The sequence below is a fragment of the Musa acuminata genome, chromosome BXJ3-5 (assembly GCF_036884655.1).
Source record: "Musa acuminata AAA Group cultivar baxijiao chromosome BXJ3-5, Cavendish_Baxijiao_AAA, whole genome shotgun sequence".
Classification (NCBI taxonomy): Eukaryota; Viridiplantae; Streptophyta; class Magnoliopsida; order Zingiberales; family Musaceae; genus Musa; species Musa acuminata.
The window spans coordinates 8,093,410-8,121,183 of NC_088353.1; the positions used below are offsets into that span (position 1 = coordinate 8,093,410).

Here is a 27,774-nt window from a genome sequence, read left to right on the forward strand (position 1 = left end):
AAGAAAATATTAAGTAGAGAACAATAATCTTAATTGTCTTACAAATTTTGATCAATTTTATTTGACCCTGTCAATTCACGTGGGTTATCCAAAAATCGATCATATTAATCAATTTATTCCATATCTTGACAAAATTAATCCAATAAATGAATCCGATCAGTCAATGATTTGATTTGATTACCTAGTTTAATCCTATTCTCATAGCTATGATATAAAAGAAATAAAAGGTAGAAATGGAAGAAAGGGTAAGCATACGAAAGTAACTGTATAGTTGGAAGAGAAAACTACCACAACGACGATTACCTTTAAATTTCAAATTAGATAGCTTTAAATTTGAGTCAATGCCATCAAAGTCAATGTAAATAATTATAATAATTAATTAAAATTTGGTGCAAAAATATGAGAAACATATAAAATGGATCTGATGGATTTCAATCAATATCCGAATGACTTTTGGGAAGTTAGGTATAAAAATATAAAATTTAGTGAGACATTCAGATTGATTAATGCATTATTGCATAAAATGATAAGTTTTAGGTATCAAAAATATAAAATTTAATCTCTTGTTGCACAAACTAATAAACATTATGTATGTCATTTAATATGATAGAAATATATATATATATATATATATATATATATATATATATTTAAAGACAGAATTTAACAGTAAAGGAACTTCACTTAAATAAGTATGCTGTGAAATGTTGCATGAGATGATCAAATTAAGAATACGATATCACATAAGTGTCTATTTCAAGATAATTTATACGCCATATAAATTAAGATTCCAATACAATTGCATTCCAATTAAATCGGAGTATAAATCTGATCGGATCTAGGATAAATTAATCATAGCATAGTAGGATTTAGCTTCAACCATAAGGATTCTATTCCGTTCTCCATCGCCAATAACTTCCCCTGTATATAATCCACCACCACTCCGCCATTTAGGGACATACTCCGAGCTACCTAAAATGTTTGGACCCCAATGGATTAGTGAGGCAAGCTACTTTACAAGTATTTGAACCATGTTGGGATGCGGTTGATGCGTAGAAGCCACATAAGCCGAACAGCCCACTGACACGGTCAATGCGGTCCACGTAGGGCCGAGACAAACACGTCATTTGAATAGTCACCAAGTAGCCAGCTGCTGACGGTACGTTGTGTTGCCCACACGCAAAACACACCCCGTCCTGTCCTCCTCGTGTAGTTGAACCTATCACAAATATTTTTACTAATACGAAATTGTTCGATCCCATTTAAGGACAAGACCAAGATAAAGTTTACGAGCTTGTTCACATTCGTCCTGCAAAGTACAGGGCCAATATATTGTGGCCATGCATGCATGTGCCGACGTCCAATGTGAGCATTCTCCACCTAATTGAGCTGCTCCAGAACTTGTGCCTTAAACATGGGACTGTTTGGCTTGTGAAGGAATCCAGTGGCCGCTCCCCTTGCTGTTTCGTATGTATGTCCACCACATGATACTCTAGTGGACCAACCGCCAGCTGTGAAACAGGTTTAAAGTGCTCTTCAACGACGCAAACGATCAGTTGCTATCGTCCTGATGTGGCAGATAATGTGGGATTACTTTCTCCGAGTTTAGCCAGACTTGGATCACAACTTTGACCTGATTACATAAATACACATTGATAGATACACTCCGAATCCGATCAAAGTCTGACGATCCGTTTACTGAGGCTGTTACGGTGTCCCAAGGAACGCATGCAGATAGAACTAAGAATTGGAGAGGCAAAGAGGGGGAAGCGTCTGCGACAAGCATGGAAGCGTGTGATGATGGGGGAGTGTTGGGGCGTCGCATGGATCCAATGATCCTGCCGGGGAGAACCAAAAGGCCCATTGTCTCCCCCACTCATTATTACCAACTTTCTTCATCCTTTCTTCACGCCTCTCCTCTCCCCCCTCACTCCATTCGCCCGTAACTGGTGCCGCGGCAACCGGCCCCAGCCGGTACGCCATCCAACGTGTCGCCGAGGCCACCCCACGCCGTTAACGTTGTTAGCTGAGACGTCAGCTGAGAGGGCACCGTGCACGTGACAAGCCGACACCGCTCGCACGTGCCTCGCGCGGTTGCGGTCGTCGTCGGTGCCCCCCTTTCGCCGTTATGCCAAGGTAACGCCCGTTAAGTCGGGGAGGGGGTGGAAATAGAATGGAACGTTCTATAAGATGGCGGTTCCATCGTCCGCCGTTTCTGGACTCCCTCCCTCCCTTTTCTTTACCTTTTGATATATACCATCTCGATTCGCTCTCGCGATCTCCCCCCCCTGGATTGAGAGCTAAGAGAGAAGGATACAGATCTGCGTAAGAAGAAGAAAGGAAGGGCTACAGAGGCGGCATTGATGTCGATGGTGATTCCCAGGTTGCCGTTTCTTTTCCTTCTGGTGATTTCATTCGTGGGAGGCGGGGACATTTGCCCCTCCAGGTACATTAGCTTGAATCAACTTTTCCGAAAGCTCGACTCCTTTTCCATGATGATTTTTGTTGGATTTTGAGACAATTGTGAGGATTTGTTAACCTCAGATGTACAATGTGGAGTGTGGAGATCGGTTTGGCTTCTCCAGGCTCCTCTGTTTTAGAATTCGAATATTTAAGTGCTCTCGTCTAATGGGTTTGTTTAACTGGGTTTCTTTCAGGGTTGTAGCTGCCGCGGCAATGGCGCAGGGGAGCTTGAGAGCAACCGCCAGCAATGGGTCGTCTTCCACCATGGCACAAGGGTCAGTGTCGGACCACCAGGTTTCCTTTCAAATAGATGCGAAGCGTCGGTGACGCTTGAGGATGGATCTTGACCGTAAGATCTGGACGCATACGTTGCCTTAGTCGTAGTGCTCACCGTCCAGATCTGATTCGTTGGATCCAAGCCGTTTAACACGTTCCATAAGAAATTTGTTGAGAGTACCCAAGAACAAGCAAACAACCTCGAGCATTTAGAATGAAGCATCACATTTCTCTCCTCTCGTTGAACAAATACAGATAGATCAAAGTTCGATCGGCATCTGACTATTGGTCCGTTAATTTACGCAGGCCCGCAGGTGACGTGGTAGTTGGCGCGGTGGACGATCCAGAATTTATAGCAACAGAGGTGGAAATGTAAGTCCACTTGCATCCTCATTTTCTTCTTTTTCTACTTTAATTATTTGATAATTAAATATAAATATGCATATTGGATAATTATTACGAATTTATTAGTTGCAAACTGCAAGATAATGGCCTTTATACCCTCACGTGAACGTGGCCTAACGTATTAATATCATGGGTTGGGCGTGTCTGCTGTGGCTGGTCGATGCTACTCTCCCTTCACGCCTCCTGCGACCTTGCATTTCCCTCTGTTTCCTGTGCTCTGTTCTGAGGTGTGCAATTCACATGAAACGAAGAATAATGACTTATTGGCTCTTGCATTGATGGAGTTCGGTCAGTGACGCCAATTACCAACCCCATCTCGTCATGAACTAGGTATTGCATTGATTTAGTGCCACACACACACAGACTCTCTCTCTCTCTCTCTCTCTCTCTCTCTCCCCCATCTGGCCGAAGACACGGCTTGAGCTTTTCTTATTACGTCGATTTAGATCCCCACCACTGTAAGTCTCTTGTCACTTGTCTTGGCCTACCTGTATATTCTCCCGATGGTGAACTCGGGTCAGCTGAGAGTCTGAGACCGATGGTCCTCACACCTTGTTATGACATTCCTACCTTTCTGGCTGTCTTTCTGATGGACACGGATCCTTCCCAGTTGGCACTTTTAATCAGAATTATTTATTCCCCTATAACTATAATTGTCACTTCTTTATTATTAATGAGCCACACCGTTGTTTGTACAAATATAACGCGATCGCTATCGATGTGACTACCACCGTTTCATCCATGACTCTGGAATTCTGCAATTGTTTATCTACATATTTGAAACTTGGGACTTATTCAGTGATTAGTGCTCAAGAAGTAAGGAAAACACTATAATGGCGGGAATTGTAATTAAAGCGTCAATTTTTCTTGATTATGCGTGTCGCAAAAGCAGGCAGATAGGCAACATCACGGCGCGCCGGTCGCTGGGCTACCTATCAACATGCGTGACGGGCAACCCCATCGACGACTGCTGGCGCTGCGACCCCGAGTGGCACCTCCACCGCAAGCGCCTCGCCGACTGCGGCATCGGCTTCGGGCGCAGCGCCATGGGCGGCCGCAACGGGCGGTTCTACCGCGTGACAGACCCCAGCGACGACGACCCAGTGAACCCCCGCCCCGGCACCCTCCGCTACGCCGTGATCCAGGACGAGCCCCTCTGGATCGTGTTCAAGCGCGACATGGTCATCACCCTCAAGCAGGAGCTCATCATGAACAGCTTCAAGACCATCGACGGCCGCGGCGCCAACGTCCACATCGCCAACGGCGCCTGCATCACCATCCAGTTCGTCACCAACATCATCATCCACGGCCTCCACATCCACGACTGCAAGCCCACCGGCAATGCCATGGTCCGCAGCTCCCCCTCCCACTACGGCTGGAGGACCATCGCCGACGGCGACGCCATTTCCATCTTCGGCTCCAGCCACATCTGGGTCGACCACAACTCCCTGTCCAACTGCGCCGACGGCCTCGTCGATGCCATTATGGGATCCACCGCCATCACCATCTCCAACAATTACTTCACCCACCACAATGAGGTCTCCTCTTCCTCCTTGAACACACTCATTTATTGCTTCTTTCGGATGCCAATGTCCACCCATTACTCTCTGAACTGTGCATTATAATAAAGCTACTATCGATGATAGTTAATATGAACTATGGAAAGACTAAAAGATCAAGAACTTGAACAGGTGATGCTTTTGGGGCATAGCGATTCGTACGTGCGAGACAAGGCTATGCAGGTGACCATTGCCTTCAACCACTTCGGCGAAGGACTCATTCAAAGAATGCCAAGGTAACTCGCAATGTTGCTGGACAAAGAAATCATTAGAATACCCAGCGTCACCAATGTTTACCACTGTGGCAAAATGCAGGTGCAGACATGGCTACTTCCATGTGGTGAACAATGATTACACTCACTGGGAGATGTACGCCATTGGAGGAAGTGCGAATCCGACCATAAACAGCCAAAGCAATAGATACCTTGCACCTACCAATCCCTTCGCCAAGGAGGTAAATTAGCCTCCATTACCGATCTACGACCAATCGTCTGCAAGAACTTCTACGAGTTGAATTGGATTCACAGGTGACGAAGAGGGTGGAGACTTCGAGTGATGTTTGGGAGAGCTGGAATTGGAGATCAGAGGGCGACCTGCTACTGAACGGTGCCTACTTCACCCCATCGGGAGCTGGTGCCTCTGCAAGCTACTCGAGGGCCTCCAGCCTTGGGGCCAAGTCATCCTCCATGGTTGGCTCCATCACTGCAGGGGCAGGGGCCCTCCCGTGCCGCAAGGGTTCCCTGTGCTAATGCAGCCCCCTCGAAAGAAAGAAGACAGAGAAAGATTCCATTCCGTCCTATTTGACAGTGTGTGCACATTCTTCAACCTCCCCCTGCTTCCACTGTAACTCTGCGCACGGAGCAGGTGCGAAGCGTTGCTGATTTGTTGTTCCTTGGTTTGTTTGTTGGATGATGATGAATCCCTTAATTATCATGTCCCGATAGTTTCATGTAACCTTCCACCCCACTCTACCTTCGTTACCGAGGAACGTCAATTCGCTGGGATAATTCCAAAAAGAAGATACTCTTAAAATATTTAGATTTCAACATGGGGGTAAACTAGGATGTGATATTAATCTGGCACTATGTTGCTGTCTTGAAGCCATGGTTCCCCAAACACTCATCCTGATTGCGTCAGATTCCAAGTACAACAGGAGGTCTTAAGATCTCAGATGCCAAAGTCTATGTGAGCCCGTGGTACCGAGTGCTCACATCCCTGTTCACGCCCCGCCACAAGGCCTGCTCTCATTGCATTAGGTGGCAGTAGATGTCGATTCCCACGGGTACTGCCATGTCAGCATAAGTACACGGCCATTTGTTTTATGTTTGTAAAGAGTGGGAGAATCAGCTGTGATATTTGCAGGTCACGCCTCCCTATTTATCATCTTGAAGCTGTTGGATCTTATTGTGTCAGAATCGCTAGTGGATTCAAGGTTTTCGGATTGGTTCTCACATACTCGAGGGCAGGAAACTAGAGCGAGCAGGGCATCCGGATGAAGCGCGATATGAGCTCTCAATTCACATTCAATCCTCGGGTTTGGTTGGTCGAAACCTGTCTCTGAGAATGCAGAAATATATGGCTTTCTTCCTCCATCAATCTTATGGTCAGCAGAAGCATCAGAGGGTCAATATAACAGTAAACAAGATCCTCCTGAGTTAGCATGCTTATGGCAACATTCTTAGGTCTTTGCAGCGGGTTTCCATTCATCATCGATGCATCCATTAGAGCTATCCTTCGGCAGAAACAAGCCGTGATGTTGGGACTGAAGAAGAAAAGTAGTCCCATGCAGTGTTATTTACAAGACATGGGTTGGGATTTGGGACATGTATGTATGTATGTATGGATTGATTAACGGGAACCACTGGATTCCTGCAACCGATTGAGTGACATCAATCGATCTATGAGTGTATGTCCACTGCAACGGAAGTAACCTGTAAAGTGCAAGTTGTATTTCTTAAGATTATATATATATATATATATATATATATATATATATATATATATATATATATATATATATATATATATATATATATATTAAAGATATCAGATAGCTTAGTTGATAAAGATTTTAATTATACCTGAGAATTATATAACTTAAAGAATAACAAAAGAAAAAAACCAGACATTAAGTGTATCTTGTGTTCTAAATGTTAGAAAAAAACCTTTAACAAAAGAATACAACTTAGAAAAAATAAGAAGGGACGAAGATAAATGAGTGAAGACAATGACGATAATAATAAAAATAAAATCATAAATCCCAATTACTTGAAATTGACTACATGAAATCTTTATCGTCAATAAGAAAAGATTAAGATAAATGAGCCAAGAAGAAAGATAAATCAACTTCCCCTAGTACCCTTTTTCTTTTACATCAATTATTCTATTCACTTGATAATCTTACAATAATTACTTAATATATAATTGAATCCCTTTGCTCAATTGACTTTTTAATCAAATTGAAGTATGGATGGCAGAAACGGATGGGTCCTATCTGACAGAGGACAGCAGCCCCTCATCTGCGTCACACATTATTCAATTCCTCGTACATGAAGTCGTTGGTTGATTTAGGCCCAAACTGGCCCGCACAAGTTGCACCCAACCGAAACACACATGATTACATTGATCACTGTTGGTGGTTGGCAGAACATAACATTACGGCCTGCTAAATTGTAAGGATAACGTTCTTGTATCTCGTCGCTTTCCCATCCCATGTTTTGTACCGGCAACCTTTTTGGCTCTCCCGCCCCCAACTCCTCTCGTGATTGTCTTCCTAATAGTCAAAAGCCAACATGCACATTGCAGCTCGTCAAACCCTATCACTTGCTGCATTTGGTTAGAGTAGCGAGATGGTCAGGGAAATCAATGAGAGGGCAAATGGAAGCAGTGAGTGGATTGCATTACATAGAAATTGAAAACATTGTCTTACTTCCCACATGCATACATGATAAGATAGCACGCAAATGGCAAACGGAGGCATTGCGTCGGTGCTCACTACCACGACAAAGGTACAATGACCACTTGCTGCGCATGCCAAGTTGCCACGGCTCCTCTGAACTCCTCGTAATAGATCAAATCTATAATAAACTTAAAATTAATTTTGTATAAAAATTAGTGAACTGTTTAATCACATTTATAGAAATATAAACCGATTAAGCTCGGTTTATAATGGTTTGATCATCTTGACTTATGTCAGTTTATAATGGTTTGATCATCCTACGTTTCCTTATATTTGCGATCGATTTACAAAAACCAATTGCCTGATCATCAGAATGATCAAACCAATTACCTAACTGACCTATGTTAGTACGATTGCCTGATCATTCTAATTGTAGAAATGCATAGAAATTAAGCTCGGTTTATAAACTGACCGATTGCCTAATTTTTATACATAGGTCTAGGCGATTAAACTACTATAAATTAGTCTCATAGAACTTAAAATCAAGATTCAGTCTTGTGCACTTTTTAATCACATTTCGGATACATATTTGTTGATCGAACTTTTAAAATTAAAGAAAATTTACGATAGCATTAATTCATCACCCCCCCTCTCTCTTAGTGTCATTACGAGTCATTACAATCCTAACAATTAGTATCGACTTTCAAAAATCTTCTAAATTGATAAATAAATAAAATAATTTTGAAAAAAAATGTTTTTGTTAAATACTATAACTATGAATGCTTTATTTTATAATTTAAATAAAAATAAGTTTAATTGAGTTTCTATTGAATCTTGGATTTTGATAATGAAACCAGTTGATAGTGTTTATGATTTGATTTACGTTTTAAGTGATATAGGAAGCTTCGATCAGAAAGAGACAATTAAAACTTGAAGAATCATGTTGGGTCGGAGAAAAACATGTTAGAAGATTGGATGTCGAGCCGAAGGATCGGTCGACTTATCGGCAGAAGACTTCGGGCCATTGGTTCAAGCATCGGGCCAAGAAGAGCGAAAATTACGCTAAGAAAATCAAAGTTATAGAGGTTGACTAGCCGATTGAGCAATAGGCTATAAGAGAGGACGATGCACTGAAGATTCGGATGAAGCACCGATGAACCAATAGCATGCCAGACAACATTTGATTTGCTTTATAATAATTATCTAGATCAAAGTAGGTTTTAATTGTACAGGATTAACTACGATAGCGATCAAGGCATAAAACAAAATGAAGTCCCGGAGTCAAGAACAAGATTTCACTGCGAGTTCGAGAGTTCGTTGGAAGTTCGGACATTCATCGGAAGCTCTACTAGAATTGACTAAGAAGTCTAGGAGCTTGCCAAAGAAGCTCATCGGAACTCATCAAGAAGATCGTCGTGAAGTACAAGAGCTTGCTATAAGTCCGTTGGAACATTGCCGAGAGATCGTCGAAAGTTCGCCGGAAGAAAACTAAACTTACGAACTTATTTAGCTGGGTGAATATCTTAAAATTTTGTAGTTAGCACATAAATAGGTTGGAATTGGGTCAACTCAATTAAGAGTCAATTAGGCCCAATATTTGGTTATGTTGGGCCAATGCAAAGCCCAAACAATAACCTAATAGGTAGCATCATCATGGTATAATCTTTAAGACTATGTCAAGCAGTGGTACCGCCAGTCTAGGTAGTAGTATCATCCAAACACAATCTTCTAGGTGGTGGTACCGTTAGACTGGGTAGTAATACCGCTTAGTATCAATGCTGCAGGTGATGGTACTGCCCAACATAAGCGATGGTACCGTTAGGACCTCGAAAATCGAGTTGAGATATTTTTAGGCTCCAAGTTTGAATCCACTTGAGGCCTATAAATACCCCTCTCATCCCTGGTTAACAAACACACAACTGAAAGTAAAAATGAGAAGAAAACACTGTTGTAATCTTGTGTGAACTCCTCTAAAAATTCTAAGTGTTACTTTTGTTTAAGAGAGGAGTAAGGGGGGTTGTAAAGGTTCTTTATTGAACCTATCAAAAGGATAATTGAGTTGTAAAGGTAGTTAGTCTTTGCCTATTAAAGGAAGACCGATAGTAGATGCCGGTGGCCTCAACAAATGAGGAATCGAGAGTGGAAGTAGGTCATGACGATCAAATCACTATAAACTTGGTTTATATTAACTTTGAGCAATTTACTTTTATAGCAAACTGTCTCTCCTCCTTACTGTGCTTTTACTATGTTTATGCTCTCATACACTTTCAAGTTAAAATCTTTCGAGATCAATTTTAATCGTACGAAAGATTTTTTCAAACCAATGTTTTTTATCCGCTACACTAATTCACCCCCCCCTCTTAGTGCCAACTCGTTCATAACAATTTCTACTTGTGATGCCGCACATGATATTTGGTATATATTTAAAGTTATTATGAAGGCACAAATAGAGTAAAAAAATCTAAAATTAATCTTTTGGTTCATAGTTATGAGTTATTTAAAATGAAAGTCAAATGAATCTATTGGTGATATATACACTTGTTTTATGGATGTTGTCAATGAGTTTAAAGTTCTTAATAAAAATTATATTAATCTTGAATTAGTAAGTAAAATTTTAAGATCTCTTTCTAAAAGTTGAGATCCAAAGGTAACAACAATACAAGAAGCTAAAGACTTGAATAATTTTCCTCTTGAATAATTTATAGCATCCTTGATGACCTATGAAATGACCTGTAAAGTACATGATAAAGAAAAGAAAAACCTTCATAAGAGAAGGAAAGATATTGCACTTAATCCAAGGAAGATAACTTAGAGTGAAATCTCAAGTGATAACAATGATGACATAACACTCCTTACCAAAAGATTCAAAATGTTCATGAGGAGAAATAAAATAAATATTGTAAGATAAGAAGGTAAGAATAAAAGTAAAAAAAATCATATGCTTCGAATGTAAAAAGTCAGGACATTTCAAAAATGAGTGTCCACTACTGAAAAAGAAATCAACCAAAAAGAAAAAGAAAACGCTTAAAGCAATGTGGAATGAATAAAGTGAGTCAGAAGAGCAAGATAAAGTGACAAACTATACCTTAATGGCCATTAACGATATGGTATTTAACTCTTTGAATCTTCTTTATCTTATCATGAATTACTTAATATATTTTATGATTTATATTATGAACTTAAAAAGATTGATAAAAAATATAATTTGCTAAAAAATAGATTATGTTTCTCTCTCCAATGAATTTGATGAATTGAAAAATAAGTATGATAACTATATGTCAATATCTTGTACTAAATGTGAAGGGTTGGAATTACTTAAAAAATATATATTCCTATAATAAATATTAGATAATTTTAAAATTAGAAATAAATTACTAAATATGATTCTTGCTAATCAAGGCTATATATATCAAGAAAAAAGGAAATTGGCTTCATGAGTAGTAATACATACTAAAAGCCAACAAAATTTGTCAAAGGACCCACACTACATATTCTTCCTAAAGTTAAATATAATTTTTGTAGAATACTTAGTTATTATTCTTACACATGCTTTTTTAAAAAATATAGTTATCATAAATTAGTTTTGGTTGCTAAAGAAACTATAAATGATTTGATGCCAAAAATAAAAAAAGGTAGTTCTAAACATAAATGATCCAAAGTTAAATGTATATATAAAGCAAACCTCTCTTTCTTGTAGGTATGTCTCTAAACAAGAGCCAGAGCAAAAGATGATATCTTGATAGTGGATACTCAATGCATATGATCGGAGATCCAACATACTTTTTAAAACCCATTGACCGAGACAAAGGATATATCACATTCAGAGATAATAATAATAAAAAAATTATTGGCATTGGAAATATTAGTAACAAATCGAATATTTTGATTGAAGATGTTCTTTTAGTAGATGATCTGAAACCTAACTTAATAAGTATTACTCAATTTTGTAATAAGAGATATAATGTTATATTTGAATTTAATGTTTGCATCATAGAAATACTAAATAAGAATAAATCTATGATTTTTTTAAGAAGTGATAATTGTTAGGAATGAGTCAGCACTAAGAGGGGGGGTGAATTAGTGCATCGATAAAAGTCAGTTTCTGAAATTCTTTGTTTCGTACAATAAAACTGATTTCGGAAATATGTTTTAACTTGAAAGCATGTTTGTAAATGTATTGAAAGTAGTAAGCAAATAAGGAGGTTTGCAGTAAGATAAATTGTACAAAAGAAAAGACAAACCATATTTTTATAGTGGTTCGGTCGTCGTGACCTACATTCATTCTACCGATTCCTCTTCCGTTAACGCCACTAGCATCCACTATCAATCTTCCTTCAATAGGTGAAGACTAACCACATTTTACAGCTCTTTCTCCTTTTACCTGGTTTAGGAGATAACCCTTACACCCCCACTTACTCCTCTCTCAAACTATTCTAACACTTAGAACTTTAAGAGGAGTTCATACAAGATTACAACAGCATTTTTTTTCCTTTTTACTCTCAATACTGTGTTAGTTTTTCTTTTTCCTTTTTATAGGCTTCAAGTTGATTCAAACTTAAAGCCTGAAAATGTCTCATCCTAGGTTTCCTAGGTACTAGCGGTACTACCGCCGTTATTGGGCGGTACTACCACCGCTTGATTTGCCACTGGGCAGTACCACCGCCTAACAGGGGCAATACCACTGTTGGCAGCAATCACTGCCAGTGATACCACCGCCCAGCCTGGGCGGTACCATTGCCCAAAAATCCTGGGGTTCTATTTCCCAAGCGGTGCCACCGCCAGCCCTGACGGTGCCACTGTCAATTGGGCTTTTAGCATCTTGGTTGGGCCTTGAATCCGGCTCAAACCAGCCTAACTTCAGGCCCAGTTGGCCCCTAATAGAGTTGTTGGGATTACCTCCAAATCCCAACTCTAATTATGTGCTAACTATGAAATTTAAAGTATATAATAAGTTAAATAAGTCTGATTTCTTCCAACGAACTTCCGGTGAACTTCCTACGATCTCTCGACAATGTTCCAATGGACCCCGGCAAGCTCCTGGACTTCATGACAATCTTCTTGGCGAGTTTTGACGAGCTTCTTTAGTAAGCTCTTGGATTTCTCAGTTAGTTCCGGTAGAACTTCTAATGAACGTCCGATCTTCCAACGAACTCTCAAACTCCCAACGAAATCATGTTCTTAACTCTGGAACTTCATTTTGCTTTATGCCTTGCTATCATACTTAATCTTGCACACATAAAAATATACTTTGATTTAGACAATTATTCATGAATTATGTTGTTTGGTATGTCATTGGTCCATCGACGTTTTGTTTGATTCTTCGGCGCATCATCCTCTCTTACGGCCTATTGCCCAATTGGCCAATTAACCTCTGTAACTCCAATATCCTTGGCACAATATTCGCTCTTCTTGGTCCGATGCCCGAATCCATGGCCCGAAGCCTTCTGTCGATACGTCGACCGATCCTCCGGCCCGACGTCCAATCTTCTGACATATTTTTCTCCGGCCCAATATGATTCTTCCTGCTTTAATTGTCTCTCCCTGATCGAAGCATCCTACGTCACTCAAAAATGTAGATCAAAATACGAGATTCAACAATCTCTCCCTTTTTGATGATGATAACCAATTGATGACGGAGTTAACCTTAACTCCCGGAGTTCAAACAAACTCTCTCTATCAATATGCCATATTGATAGAACTCTTGGATTCAAAAATCCAAATAACATGTTATCATAAACTTATGATAAAACTTCATCATACTTCTCCCCCTTTATTATCAACAAAAAGAAGAAGTCCAACTATCAAGTTTTTAGACATACAAGTACAAATCATTACATAAAAAACATAATTTTAAATTTTATCATCATGCAATTTATAAGCTAGAAAATTTAGCAAGTGTTACATCATATTAGAATATGTAAGCTAGCAAGTTTTAGATATGCAAGGTAATAAAATAGCAAGTTTACAACATACAAGCTAGCAAATTTTATATTATTTTATAGCATGCATAATCACTAAATCATCATTAATTTTAAAGATGTGCATGATTGTAAATTTTGCAAGTTTGTATTTTTGCTTCTTAAGATAGGCAAGCTAGTGATGTTCAAGATAGCAAGCTCTTTCTTCTCTTTTGAGAAGTACCATTTTTGCTTCATTTGCAAAGTGCAAGCTAGCAAAATTTTACATATTTTTATACAAGCTAGCAATTTGACAAGTGTTACTTCTCTTTAAAGTATGAAGGCTAGTAAGTTTTTGAAAAATAATGCAAGATAACAAGCTAGCAAGATATAATGTTTTACATGAAGCAAGCTACATGAAGTATGTTTGCATCTTCTCTTTAAATGTACTAGCAAGCAAGCAACTTTTTCTCCTTATAATTTGTGAGCTAGCAAACTTTACACATGAAAATTAGCAAGATTTTTGCATCTTTTTGAGATGAGCAAGCTTTTTACTTCTTCTTGAAGTATGCAAGCTAGCTAGCAAGCTCCCCCTATGTCATTGTCAAATAGAAGGGAAGAATATAATGTTGTATTTCTTTTTCCTTTTTATCAATCTTCACATCATGACAAAGGTAAAGTATCAACCTTATTTCAATATATTTGTGCATCATTACAGTTTCAATGCACAATTTTAAAATATTACATATCATCCTTACTCTATGCATGATACTAAAAATAAATCAATCATAATATCATATATAATACTCATAAGCTAGCAAATTTATATCATTTTAGAGCATCAAAACGATATTATGAGTATTTCATGCATTCATATCATCACATGAAGAATATCAAAAAGAATTAGGTGATGAGATATACTTCAAGAATACAAGGAATTATATAAAGCCAAAAAATCATATCATGAAAGATTAGATCATGTGAATACCAAAAGACATGATTCATTTTGACAAATCTCCTCTTAAATATTCAAAGAGAAATCTTAGGAGATAAAATAATAAAAGATATTCAAATAAAATTTTAAGTAATGAATTTCGAAAAAGATATTCTCTTTAATAGATCGCAAAAGGAAATGTAGGAGAAAATGATTTCAATTCATGCATAAGAAATCTTATGATTCACATAGAAAATCTCCTCTTTAGTAAAATACCAAGAAAAATCATAGGAGTATAAAGAAGAGATCTTAATTTAAAAAATTTCATGTAATTCCAAGAAATCAAGATCATGATTTTGATAAAACTTATTCAAATTAAATCATCAAAATCATCAAAATATTTTCAAGAAAATTCAATGAAAGCAACGTAAATAGATTCTCATGAGAACTTGATTTATGCATAATGTCTCAATTTTTCATGAATGCCATAAGATATGATTTATTTCAACAAATCTCTTCTTTTTTAAGTGGATAAAAGAAACATAGGAGATCAAATGATATAATATCTTGATTCGTGCATAAGAAATCTCAAGTTATAAAATTTAAAAAATCAAGATAAAGCTCATTTAAATTCAAATCGTCAAATCAAGATCATTTTCAAAGTTCAAGAGATTCAAAATAATATAAATAGATTTATCAATCTCTTTTTTTTGAAAATCGATGAAGTAGAGAGAAAAAATTTTCAAGGAGAAAGCTTTCTTCTTTTTTGGTGTTTCAATTCATAAGATTGATTTCATATAAGTATGTCTTTTTCATTTATGCCAAATAAAAATATGCATCAATGTTTAGGATTAAAAAATAAGTTTTGTCATAAAAACCATTCATCTTGTTTATAATTGAAAAAATAATTTTCATTGCGACAAAGATCAATAGGCCATGAATCATAAAAATCATCATGCATAATTTCACAGTAAGCATGATATCAAACCTCTTAACATTTTCATTAAGTCATCAAGCATGGTTTCAATCAAAATCGAAAATTATCAAGATACACATTATTTTTTCTTGAAAAACATATATAAGATTATCATTAGATTTAAATATAACATTTTATTCCTTTAACATAAAACAAGTAATTGTCATTATCATTTTCAAAATTACTAGCATGATCTCAATTTTTGCATTTTTATTACATCACTAAACATGTAATTTTCAAAAAGAAATTTATATAATTTTTTTAAACTAAATTAAAAACAACTCATGAAGAACATTATGTAATTTCAAAGTAAACTAAGGGGATGTTGATTACCTCATTATAGAATGTCGTTAAGGCATGGTTTGTCATCTCGCCTTTGTTGATTTTCTCCTCGTCTTCGGATGAGCTCGATTCATCTAAAGTTGCCTTCTTCTTTTTTTTAAGTTCATTTTTAATTTTCAATTCTTGTTTTAAAAATTTCATGAGGAGTTCAAGTTCACCATCACTTGAGTTTATGCTCGAGTAGTCTTCAATTGTTCTAAGTTTGAAATCCTTCCTGTTCTTTGGAAGATAGTTCTCAAGTTCTTCACGTACATTGCACGTCATTTCATAGGTCATCAAAGACCCTATAAGTTTTTTAATTGGAAAATGGTTCAAGTTTTTTGATTCTTGAATAGTCGTTACTCTTGAATCCCAAGTTTTAGAAAATAAACGTACAACTTTATTCACAAGTTCAATATTCGAAAAATATTTGCCAAGAGCTTTTAAACCATTAACGACATCCGTAAAACGGGTGTACATGTCTTCAATAGTTTCACTTGGCTTTATTCAAAAACATTCAAAATCATGCATCAAAAAGTTTATCTTAGAGTCTTTTACTCTACTAGTGCCTTCATATGTGATTTCAAGAGTGTGCCATATATCGAAAGCCATTTCGCACACAGAAATTTGATTGAATTCATTTTTATCTAAGGCACAAAATAGAGCGTTCATAGCTCTAGCATTTAAAGAAAGTCTTCTTCTCCAAATCATTCTAGTGGTTTATTAAAAGAGAAGACCTTTAAAAGTCGCTTTCGATAATATTCCATAAGTTCAAATCCAATTAAAGTAAGAAAACTCTCATTCGAGTTTTCCAATATGTATAGTCCATCCCATTGAACAAGGGAGGACGAATGAGAGAGTGACCCTTTTGAAAGCCGAAAAGAGTAATTTCTCTTGGGTGTTAAACTAAATAAGAAATTATGATGCTCTAATACCAACTGCTAGGAATGTGTCGGCACTAAAAGGGGGGGTAAATTAGTGTAGCGATAAAAATTATAGTTTCTAAAATTATTCATTTTGCATATTAAAATCGATTTTGAAAATATGCTTAACTTGAAAGCGTGTTCATAAACATATTGAAAGCAATAAGCAAGTAAGGAGGTTTGCAGTAAGATAAATTGTCCAAAAGAAAAGACAAACTAGATTTTTATATTAGTTCAGTCATTGTGACCTATATCCACTCTATCGATTTCTCTTTCGTCGAGGCCACCTACATCCACTATCAGTCTTCTTTCAATAGGTGAAGACCAACCATCTTTTATAGCTCTTTCTCCTTTTACCGGGTTTAAGAGATAACCCTTACACCCCCACTTACTCCTCTCTCAAACTATTCTAACACTTAGAACTTTGAGAGGAGTTCACATAAGATTACAATAGCGTTTCGTTCCTTTTTACTCTCAATACTTGTGTTAGTTAACCAAGGATGAGAGGGGTATTTATAGGCTTCAAGTTGATTCAAACTTGGAGCCTAAAAAGGTCTCATCCTAGGTTTCCTAGGTACTGGCGGTACCACCATCATTATGGGCGGTACTACCACTGCTTGATTTGCTGGGCGATACCACCGCTGGCAGCATTCACTGTCGGCGATACCTCTACCCAGCCTGGGCAGTACCACTGCCCAAAAATCCTGAGATGCTGTTTCTCAAGCAGTACCACCACCAATTGGGCTTTCAACATCTTGGTTGGGCCTTGAATTTGGCTCAAACCAGCCTAACTTCGGGCCCAGTTGGCCCCTAATAGAGTTGATGGAATTACCTCCCAATCCCAACTCTAATTATGTGCTAACTATGAAATTTAAAGCATATAATAAGATAAATAAGTCTGGTTTCTTCCGGCGAGCTTATGGTGAACTTCCGACGATCTCTTAGCAATGTTCCAACAGACTCTTGGCAAGCTCCTGGACTTCACGATGATCTTCTTAGTGAGTTCTGACAAGCTTCTTTAGTAAGATTCTAGACTTCTCGGTTGGTTCCGGTAAAACTTCCGATGAACGTCCGAACTTTCGACGAACTCTCGAACTTCCAATGAAATCGCGTTCTTGACTCCGAAACTTCGTTTTGCTTTATGCCTTGCTTTCATAGTTAATCCTGCACACATAAAAATATACTTCGATCTATACAATTATTACTAAGCATGAATCATATTGTCCGGCATATCATTGGTCCATCGATGCTTCATTCGATTCTTCAGCGCATCATCCTCTCTTACGACCTATTGCCTAATCGACCGGTTGACCTCCGCAACTCCGATATCCTTGGCATAATATTCGCTCTTCTTGGCCCGATGCACGAATCCATGGCCCGAAGCCTTCTATCGATACGTCGACCGATCCTCTGACCCGATGTCCAATCTTTTGACATGTTTTCCTCCGGCCTAATATGATTCTTCCTGCTTTAATTGTTTCTCCCTAATCGAAGCATTCTACATCACTCAAAAACATAGATCAAATCATAAACACTTATCAATTGGTTTCATCATCAAAATCCGAGATTCAACAATAATGTTTATACTATTAATCTTGATGATTTTCATGATGAAACTTACTTTTCGGTTTTCAATGATAATACATGGCTTTGATATAGAAGACTAGGGTATATTAGTATAAAATGAATTTCATATATTAAAGAACTTGTAAGAGAAATACATTTTTCTTGGATATTCCTTTATCTCTAAAGCTTATCAAGTTTTCAATAAGAGACCCTTAATCACTGATGAATCTATTTATGTTATTTTGTTGAATCTCATAAACTAAAAAAATAATTTTGGATTTGATAAATTAAATTTAAATGAGGAATCTTTTCCCTAAAGCAACTTAGATATATCTATTTCAAAAAAATCTTACTTAAGGAATGTAAGTATATAGATGCATATCCTAGGAAGCTAGTTATTGGGTATACATAAAAAAATGTTAAAACTCGTTCTTTGTTAAAAAATATTTATACAAATTTTATTTTTTATTTATCTCAAATTATGCATAAATATATTGATGATGTCTTTAAAGATGACTCATGAGTCTCCACAATGTATGAATCAAGACATTTTACTATTAGATCTCCTATGATTCTTTCTTTTTACTATTGACTAAGAAGGAAATTTATTTAAATGAATTATAATCTTTTGATATTATTGACTTGAAATTTATTTTGTATGAATCAAGACTTTTTACTATTTGATCTCCTATAAATCTTTCATTTTGCTAATGACTAAGATGGATATTTATCGAAATAAATCATGATTTCGGTATTCACGACTTGAGTTTTTTTGTATGAATTAAGACCTTTTACTATTTGATCTCCTATGATTCTTTTTTTTTTTATTGGAGATATTTATTCAAATGAATCATGATCTTTCACTTGACTTCTCGGTATTCATGACTAGAGATTTATTTTATATGATTCAAGATATTTTATTATTTGATTTCCTATGATTATTTCTTTTTATTATTTACTAATGAGAAGATTTATCCAATCAAATCATGATCTTTTACTTTATTTTTCAGTGTTTATAACTTGAGCTTTATTTTGTATGAATCAAGACTTTTTATTATTTGATCTCCTATGCTTCTTTCTTTTCGCTAATGATTAAGAAAGAGATTTATCCAAATGAATCATGATCTTTCACTTAATTTCTCGATGTTTATTACTTAAGATTTATTTTGTATGAATCAAGATATTTTACTATTTGATCTCCTATGATTATTTCCCTTTGCTATTTACTAAAGAGGAGATTTATCCAAACAAATCTTGATCTTTCAGTATTCATGATTTGAGATTTATTTTGTATGACTCTTTTGTATCCATGATTTGTATACTCCATTTTATTGATGAAAAAGAAGAATAAGTAATTCATATTTGTATTGATGACAAAACGAGAAAAATAGTGATTCATGCCTAGCTTGTGTTGAACAATGAGACTTATGATGCTTTTATAACTTTTTATTACTAGTGACTTATGCATAACTTTTGTTAATTAGGTTTTTAAAACTTGATCGAATATTTGAGCTTGCAATGATAATATCAAGATTGAATTTGTCTCATCTTAAATTCAAGAGTACCATTGAAAAGGTTTTATTTTAAATTCAAGTTTATCACATTTATAAATGACATATACATAAGGGGAGTCTTGTTAAGAGTCCATCATCAATTGACCTCTTGATGTTGGTGAACTGATCTTTGATATTAAGATTCTTTATATTATGATACTAAAGTAATTTTTATTTTTATACAATTGAAACATTAATACAAAGGGAGTGAAGTAGTACCATCATACTATGATATCACATCATACCATGATATCACTCTTTTTTTTTTGCTGATGATAAAAAAAGAGAAATAGTAACTTATATTTTTTATTACCAAAGGGGGAGAAGCATATTTTTGTTATCAACTAATGGGGAGAACTTGTGACTCATGCATGAATAGGAAGAATTATGATATCTTATTATTTTTTTATTATGCAAATGGTTAACTTATAGGTATATTTTGATTGATATTACACTTTGATAATTGTTAAAATTTGAAACTTGAAATGATTATAATTTTTGAAACTTGATTCAACATTGATTTTTAGGCTTTGAACGATTGAATCATAATATCAATAAGATCAAATATCTTTTAACTTAAATTTAATATATGTATTTAAAATGATACATGATAATTTGAATTCAAGTTTATTATAACCTTTTAAAATGATATATAGACTAATATACTTTTGAGATAAGTGACGTAGTAAATATTTCGATCATGGACTCAAACCATCAATGGGCGAATTGTGAAAGTAGGAGAATCAAACGTTGGGTTGGAAAAATATCATGTTAGAAATTGGACATCGGGTCGAAGGATTGGTCGATGTGCCGAAGATTAAACTTTGTATTGTGAGTTCGAACATCATGTCGAAAAGATCAGATATTTCACCAAAAGTCAACATGCCGATAGATCGAGTGATATGCCAAAGGAAATGACAATGTGTTAAAGGTTTGGACGAAATGCCAAATGATCAGATGACATGCCTAAATGCTAGACAATATCCTGAAAGCTTTATAATTATGTCGGATATATAGTTAAATTTGTAAAGTCTTGATCGAAGTCTTTTTGGGTCAAATTGAGTTGGTATTAGGTAAAAACCATGCTAACTTATCAAGAAACCCATTAGGCTTGAATTAATGCTGAATTAGGCTTGTTAGAAGACCACATCGATAACCTAAAGTAGGCCTGGGCTATGGTACTGCCAGGCCTAGGTAGTAGTACCGCCTAAGTCAATCGAAAAGTATTGTTTGTACTTTTTTGGTGATTTCGGTGATAGTATCACCTATGCTAGCGGTAGTATCGCCCAAGGCAATAATAGTACCACCTAGGCTAGTAATGGTACCACTAGAGCTTAGATTCTTAGTCCCATGATAGTAATAGTACCAATCAGTGTTAGCGGTAGTACTGTTAGTACCCAACATTTTTGGAATTTAAATTTTTGACTCCATTCTTGAAACCTTTTGGGGTCTATATATATCACACTCATGCTTGCTTGATGGAGCACTAATTTATAAGCATAAAAGAATTATAAACTCTCTCATTGAGCATTGTTTAAGTCTCTTCCTCCTTGAGTTTAAAGGTGATTCTGAGTTTAAAGGTGATTCTGAGGTCTCTTGTAAAAGAGTAAGTATAAAGGTTCTCTCCTAAGCCTATTAATAGGAGAAGAGTTATAACCAAGGTAGTCGATATTCACCTGTTGGAAAGAATATCGATAGTGAAAGTCGGTGGCCTTGAAGGAAAAAGAATCAAGAGTAAACATAGGTTAAGACGTTTGAATCCCTATAAATCAATTTGTATTTTTTCTCTTGCCTTGATTTGCTATTGCATATTGATTTATTTGCTAGCAATCCTTACTCATATTTTTTATACTCATTTGTCGATCGAACTTTTAAAATACGAAAAAATTTGCTATAGCACTAATTCACCTCCCTCTTAGTATCATTATGATCCTAACATAATCTTCTTTTTATATATAAATATCTTCTAAAATTAATGAATCAGATTTAAGAGATTTAAATTATACTCGTTCCAATTACCAAACTGGAATAACTTATTTATCATCAAGAATAGTATTGAAGTTTAGAGTGGAATTAAGATGGACATGAATTGTAACATTAATAGATGTCTAACTAAAGCCTTTGTAAGTCATCTCAAAATTTTTAGTAGCAATTGTTATGCTCATAATCCTGCTGAAGAAGGTCAAATTTGATAAAAAGAGTGAAAGATGTATTTTTGTCGGCTATAGCGTGAATACTAAAGGGTATATATTGTATAATGTTGAAACTTGTTCAAAAAAATATGTTGCAAAATTTAATATGACAAATTGCAAGGCTGCTGATACTCCTTTGATAGCCAATGAAAAGTTGAAGAAGGATGATGGTGCAAAAAAAAGTTGATGCTTCAGTTTATAGAGCTTAATTGGAAGTCTTTTGTATTTAATTGCTGACATTGTTTTTACTGGAAGTTTACTGTCAAGATTTTGGTGCAGCTCAAAAAGTGCTGAGATTTATTTAAGAAACACTTGACCATGGTATGAAAAGGCAGCAAGAAATTCAAGATTGGTTGGTTATTCTATCAAGTGATTGGGCAACAAGCATTGATGATGTGAAAAGCACATCAAGTTATGTTTTTTCTCTCAGATCTGGAATTTGATCTTGGATTTCTAGCAAAATACTGTAGCTCAATCTTCAAGTATATTACAGTTGACAAAGCTACTTCTCAAATAATATGATTGAGAAGAATTTTTGAAGATATTGGAGAAAAGCAAGAAGGAAACACTGATCGTTTTGTAACAATAAATCTGCAATTGCAATGGGAAGAAATCCAAAGTATATAACAATCTAAGTATTATTTTATCATAGAAGCAGTGAAGGATGGTGAAGTTCAATTACAACACTGCAACACTCGAGACCAACTCGTAGATCTCTTCACGAAAGCTTTGCCAAACGAAAGATTTTACTATCTCAAAGAGCTAAGTGCATTAGGGGGGAGTATTGGAGACTACGGCACTTTGGAAACTTAAAACAGAGTATTAATGTAAATATTTATTCCTACTGCATTCCAAGAATACTTTTCATTTTCTAAAACATCTTTTTGTTTCCCATGAATGTCCTTAATTTTCTGCTTACATACATACATGAACTTTATGTATGTATAAATAGATCATATGTGTAAGCATTATGCATCAATTTTATATTTTGAAAGTTTTCTCTTTCTTGTCAATTATTGTTAGCTCTGCTACAGCAACTTATAAACTTGATGTTCATTTGTGGCTGACGTGGCTTCCTTATCGCTTCCGCCAACCGCAACTGACTCCCATCGTCTCATGATCGGTGAACAGAGCCAATGAAATTGGACTCCATGTGAATTGTGATAGCTCTAGGAGGTGATGCTTCGTTAGCAAATTGGTCTATTTACCCTCTTCACATGCTACGCATGAAGAAGCCACGGGCCATCGGCAGCGCCCACCATGTATTGTCTTCATGGAGAGGCCAACAACCACCTCCGCGATGAGTTTGTTAAGGAGTCGTCATCGAAGTCATGCGACGGCGACGTGTATCCTTCGTCCCGGATGATACCAAGCATGAGCTGCCGCGCCGGGGGCCTAAGAATCACCTCCCATGGCCCCACCGACGCAAGCCCCCTTGCAAGCAGCAGGCAGCCCACAGGCTCCGGGGGACGATGACATCTGTCTGCGTCGTGACTTGTCCCTTTGGAACTCCGCCACCACCAGGCGGCGACAACTGGGCGTGCAAACTCCCCACCCCACCTTCGCGACGTCGTCTCCAGGTGAGCCATCCAATGGCGTGGCGGAAGCCCACGGGGAACCCTTGTGGAGGCCGGGAGTCCCATGTGGTTCCCCGTGGTCTCCTGTGACCCCACCGTCACCGTAAAGAGTTCGTCCCTCCTACCCCCTCCGTTCTTACGTTGTCCGGTGGCGTTTCTGCGAGCTGGACTCTCTCTCTCTCTCTCTCTCTCTCTCTCTCTCCTACTGCCACTATATAGTCTTGCGACTGCTGGTAGTCCTGGTCGCCGAAGCAAATAACACTTCAAGCTGTCGCTCTCCGCCATGACTCAGTCCTGTATCCGACTCTCCAACCATGTCTCTGCCACCCATCCTCGCAAGTTCCGTCGCTCAACCACTGGGTGCAGGAACTTCCTCTCTCCTTCCGTTGCTGTTCCTAAAGAGTTGAGCAGGAAGAACGACGCTCCACACACGCCTCCTCCTCCTCCCCCTACTCCACGACCGCCGAAAGCTCCTGCGGAGCACCCGACTCCCATTTCTACTGTCGCTCCTCTTAACCCGGTGCAGATAGTTGTCGCTCGTACCATCGACGCCATAGAAAGCGGCATCATTGTCAAGCTGGAAAAGAGACGGCCTCTCCCTCGGTCCGCAGACCCCGCGGTGCAGATCTCCGGGAACTTCGCACCAGTTCCCGAGTCGCTGCCCGAGTATTGCATCGAAGTGGTTGGCCGGATCTTCATGGCGTGTATCTACGAAACGGTGCTAACCCGATGTTCACGCCGACCGGTGGGCATCACCTCTTTGATGGAGACGGCATGATTCACGCGGTCACGCTCTCGGGTCCGACGGAGGCATCTTACGCCTGCCGGTTCACCCGCACGAGCCGCCTGTTACAGGAGGCAGCCATCGGCCGGGCTGTCTTCCCCAAGGCCATTGGGGAGCTCCACGGGCACACGGGGATTGCTCGGCTCGCTTTCTTCGTCCTCCGAGCTGCTGCCGGAATTGTCGATCTCACAAAGGGAAGCGGCGTGGCTAATGCTGGGCTCACGTACTTCGGCGGCCGCCTTTTGGCCATGTCAGAGAACGACCTCCCGTACCACGTACGTCTCACCCCGGATGGCGACCTCGAGACAGCCGGACGGTTCGACTTCTCCGGCCAGCTCAACTCAACGATGATCGCACACCCAAAGATCGACCCCTTAACAGGGGAACTGTTTGCACTGAGCTACGACGTCGCCCGCAAACCTTACTTGAAGTACTTTCACGTCGACTCCAAATCCGGTAAGAAGTCTGCCGACGTGGCCATCAACCTCAAGCAACCAACGATGATCCATGACTTTGCGATCACTGAGAATTACGCCATAATTCCCGACCAACAAGTCGTGTTCGATCTAAAGCAGATGCTGCATGGCCGCTCGCCAGTCCAGTGCGACGGGCGGAAGACACCGAGGTTCGGTGTGCTCCCCAGGTACGACACTGACGTGTCAAGGATCCAATGGATCGACGTGCCCGGCTGTTTCTGCTTCCATCTGTGGAACGCGTGGGAGGAACCTTCTTGCGGCGGCGATGGACGAACTGTGGTGATCATCGGGTCGTGCATGTCGCCGCCGGACGCGATATTCTCGGACGAGGACGACTCGCGGCCGACGCGCAGCGTGCTATCGGAGATCCGGCTGGACCTGGGGACAGGACAATCGAGCAGGAGGGAGATCGCGAACGGAATGAACCTGGAGGCGGGTCAAGTGAACCGTGACCGACTCGGGAGGAGGACCCGGTTCGCGTACCTTGCGATGGCGGAGCCATGGTCCAGGTGCAGCGGGGTGGCGAAGGTGGACCTGGAGACGGGAGAAGTGAGGCGGTTCGAGTACGGACATGGCCGGTTCGGGGGAGAGCCGACGTTCATCCCCGCCCGGCGCGGGTCCGAGGAGGACGACGGCCACGTGGTGGGGTTCGTCCGCGACGAGCGGAGGGGCGAGTCGGAGCTGGTGATCGTGAACGGGTCGACAATGGAGCTGGAGGCGACGGTGAGGATGCCGTCGAGGGTGCCGTATGGGTTCCATGGCACGTTTGTGAGGGCAGATGAGCTGCGCGGGCAAAAGTAGGGTCGGGTTCGCCGGCTCAATCAACAAGACGGTCCACGAAAACCGAACCGTCTCGAGATGTCGATATGGTTGTGGTAATCAGCTGCCCGTAGCTTGTTATGGGTGTCATACATGGCCCTGTACTTGGATGGTGAGATTTAGGAGCTTCATGTATATAGTTCTTGTGTCAACGGAATATTGACTATGTTTAATATAAATTTTACGTAGCCTTTTTTAAGTTCAGTCTCGTGCATAGAATTATATATATACTTTATATTGTTAAATTTTAATCACATTTTAATTTTTATACAAAAATTAAAATTTTAGTCTAATTGTCCCTGAAGAAATTAGGCCAATGTGAAGAAATGCATAGGTCACGATCAAACCGATTGCCTAATTTTAGTGGCCTAATCAGGCTAACTGACCTATTGCCGGTTTGGTCAGGACGATCAAATGATCAGGACGATCGTTTAGGCAAATGTGAAGAAATGCATAGGTCAAGACGATCAAATGATCAAACCGATTGCATAGGTCAGGACGATCAAATCGATTGCAATTGATTGCCTAATTAGGCTCAGTTTATAAAAATTAGGTAACATATAAAAATTAAAATTTCAGTTTGATCGTACTTGTAAAAATTAGGCAAGTGAAGAAATACAAATCGATTTATAATGGTTTGATCGTCTTAACCTATATCCACTCTCGATTCCTCTTCCCTTGAGGCAATCGATTTTCACTATCGATCTTTCTTTCAATAAATGAAGGTCAACTACCTCTGTTACAACTCTTCTCCATTTAACAAGCATAGGAGAAAATCTCCACACTCACTCTTTTATAAGAGACCTCATATCCTATAACTTAGAATCACATTTAAACTCAAGAAGGAGGAAGAGACTCAAACAATATTTAAAGAGAGAGTTTATAACACCTTTGTGTTCATGAATTAGTTTTTCATCGAGCAAGTATGAATGAGGTATTTATAGACCCTAAACGGCTTTCAGAATAAAGCCAAAAATTCAAATCCCTAAAATTTTGAGATATTGACGGTATTATCACCGGCGTCGAGTGGTACTACCACTGTAATGAGGCTAAGAATCAAGGCTCTAATAGTACCATCGTCGGCCTAGGTGATACTATCGTTGCTCTGGGCAGTACTACCGCTAGAATGGATGGTACTATTATAAAAAAAAAGTATAAACAATTCTTTTCGGCTAACTTAGGCTACCACGACCTGACAGTACCACCGCTCAAGCCTATTTTAGGTCACTGATTTGGCCTTCTGACAAGCCAAATTTGGCTTTGTTTTAAACCCAATGGGTTTCTTAATAAGTTGGCATGGTATACCAAATTAATTTGACCTAAAAAGACCTCAATCAAAATTTTACAAATTCAACCATATATTTGACATAATTATAAAGCTTTCAGCATGTTGTCTAGCATTTCATCGTATCATTTGATCATCCAATATTTCATCCAAACCTCCAACACATCATTCTTTCTTTTGATTTATCGCCCGATCTATCGACATATCAACTTTCTCACAATATATGATCTTTTGGTGTAATACCCAATCCTTCTAGCATGATGCCTGAACTCAGCACAAAGTCCAATCTTTAGCATGTCGACCAATTCTCCAACTTGATGTTCAATTTCTAATATGATATTTTTTTGACCCAATGTTTGATTCTCTTGCTTCGACCATTTTCTTGTTGATGGTTCGAGTTTGTGATCAAAATATTTCATACATTACTTATCTCAAAAATATATTAGTCTATAAATTTATCAATTGATTTTATTATCAAAATATAGGATTTAATAGATTGAAAAAAATGACTAGAGAATAGTCCTACATTGTTAAATATTAAAAGAGACAGATTATATATTGTTAGTGAACAAATGTGCGATGGTTGATGAGTCAGCACGGCCTAGTCTATGGGTCAATGTCAAGAGTCTTATATGGGCTGAGCTGGATGCCGAGGTCGACTAGGCCCTCACGACGAGGTGCAAATCAGCGTTCCTTGGTGTGCTAATCCGGGCGCTATGTATGTCGTACTACGTCTCTCCTTCTCTAGGGTGGTTGGTAGCTCGTCTTCGTGAAACGACCATATTTTTCTGCAAAAATGGCCCTCGTCGGGATCACCCGACGAGGCCTCTTTGACGAGGAAGTCAGTAGAGTGACCGATTGATTTATCT

At 38.4% G+C, this 27,774-nt stretch overlaps 1 protein-coding gene and 1 pseudogene across 2 annotated transcripts; both read left to right on the top strand.

Moving 5' to 3' along the window:
* Positions 1–2,220: 2,220 nt before the first annotated feature.
* LOC103985035 (probable pectate lyase 8) lies at positions 2,221–5,636 on the top strand. Of its 2 annotated transcripts, none has more exons than XM_009402647.3 (7): positions 2,221–2,446; positions 2,658–2,738; positions 3,046–3,111; positions 4,034–4,682; positions 4,836–4,939; positions 5,019–5,157; positions 5,231–5,636. In XM_009402647.3, the coding sequence occupies exons 1-7, from the start codon at positions 2,364–2,366 to the stop codon at positions 5,450–5,452; spliced, it is 1,344 nt and encodes a 447-aa protein (XP_009400922.1). In that variant the 5' UTR covers positions 2,221–2,363; the 3' UTR covers positions 5,453–5,636. The 2 variants fall into 2 exon arrangements, with proteins under 2 accessions (XP_009400922.1, XP_009400924.1); XM_009402649.3 differs by having other exon boundaries at positions 4,037–4,682.
* A 17,542-nt stretch (positions 5,637–23,178) lies between these two features.
* LOC135638560 (9-cis-epoxycarotenoid dioxygenase NCED4, chloroplastic-like) lies at positions 23,179–25,824 on the top strand (annotated as a pseudogene).
* Positions 25,825–27,774: the final 1,950 nt, after the last annotated feature.

Excerpts from the sequence above, each read along its gene's own strand:
- LOC103985035 (XM_009402647.3), top strand. The coding sequence starts at position 2,364 with ATGTCGATGGTGATTCCCAGGTTGCCGTTTCTTTTCCTTCTGGTGATT. Across the intron at positions 3,112-4,033 it reads ATAGCAACAGAGGTGGAAAT|CAGGCAGATAGGCAACATCA; the intron begins GTAAGTCCACTT and ends GTGTCGCAAAAG. Across the intron at positions 4,683-4,835 it reads ACTTCACCCACCACAATGAG|GTGATGCTTTTGGGGCATAG; the intron begins GTCTCCTCTTCC and ends GAACTTGAACAG.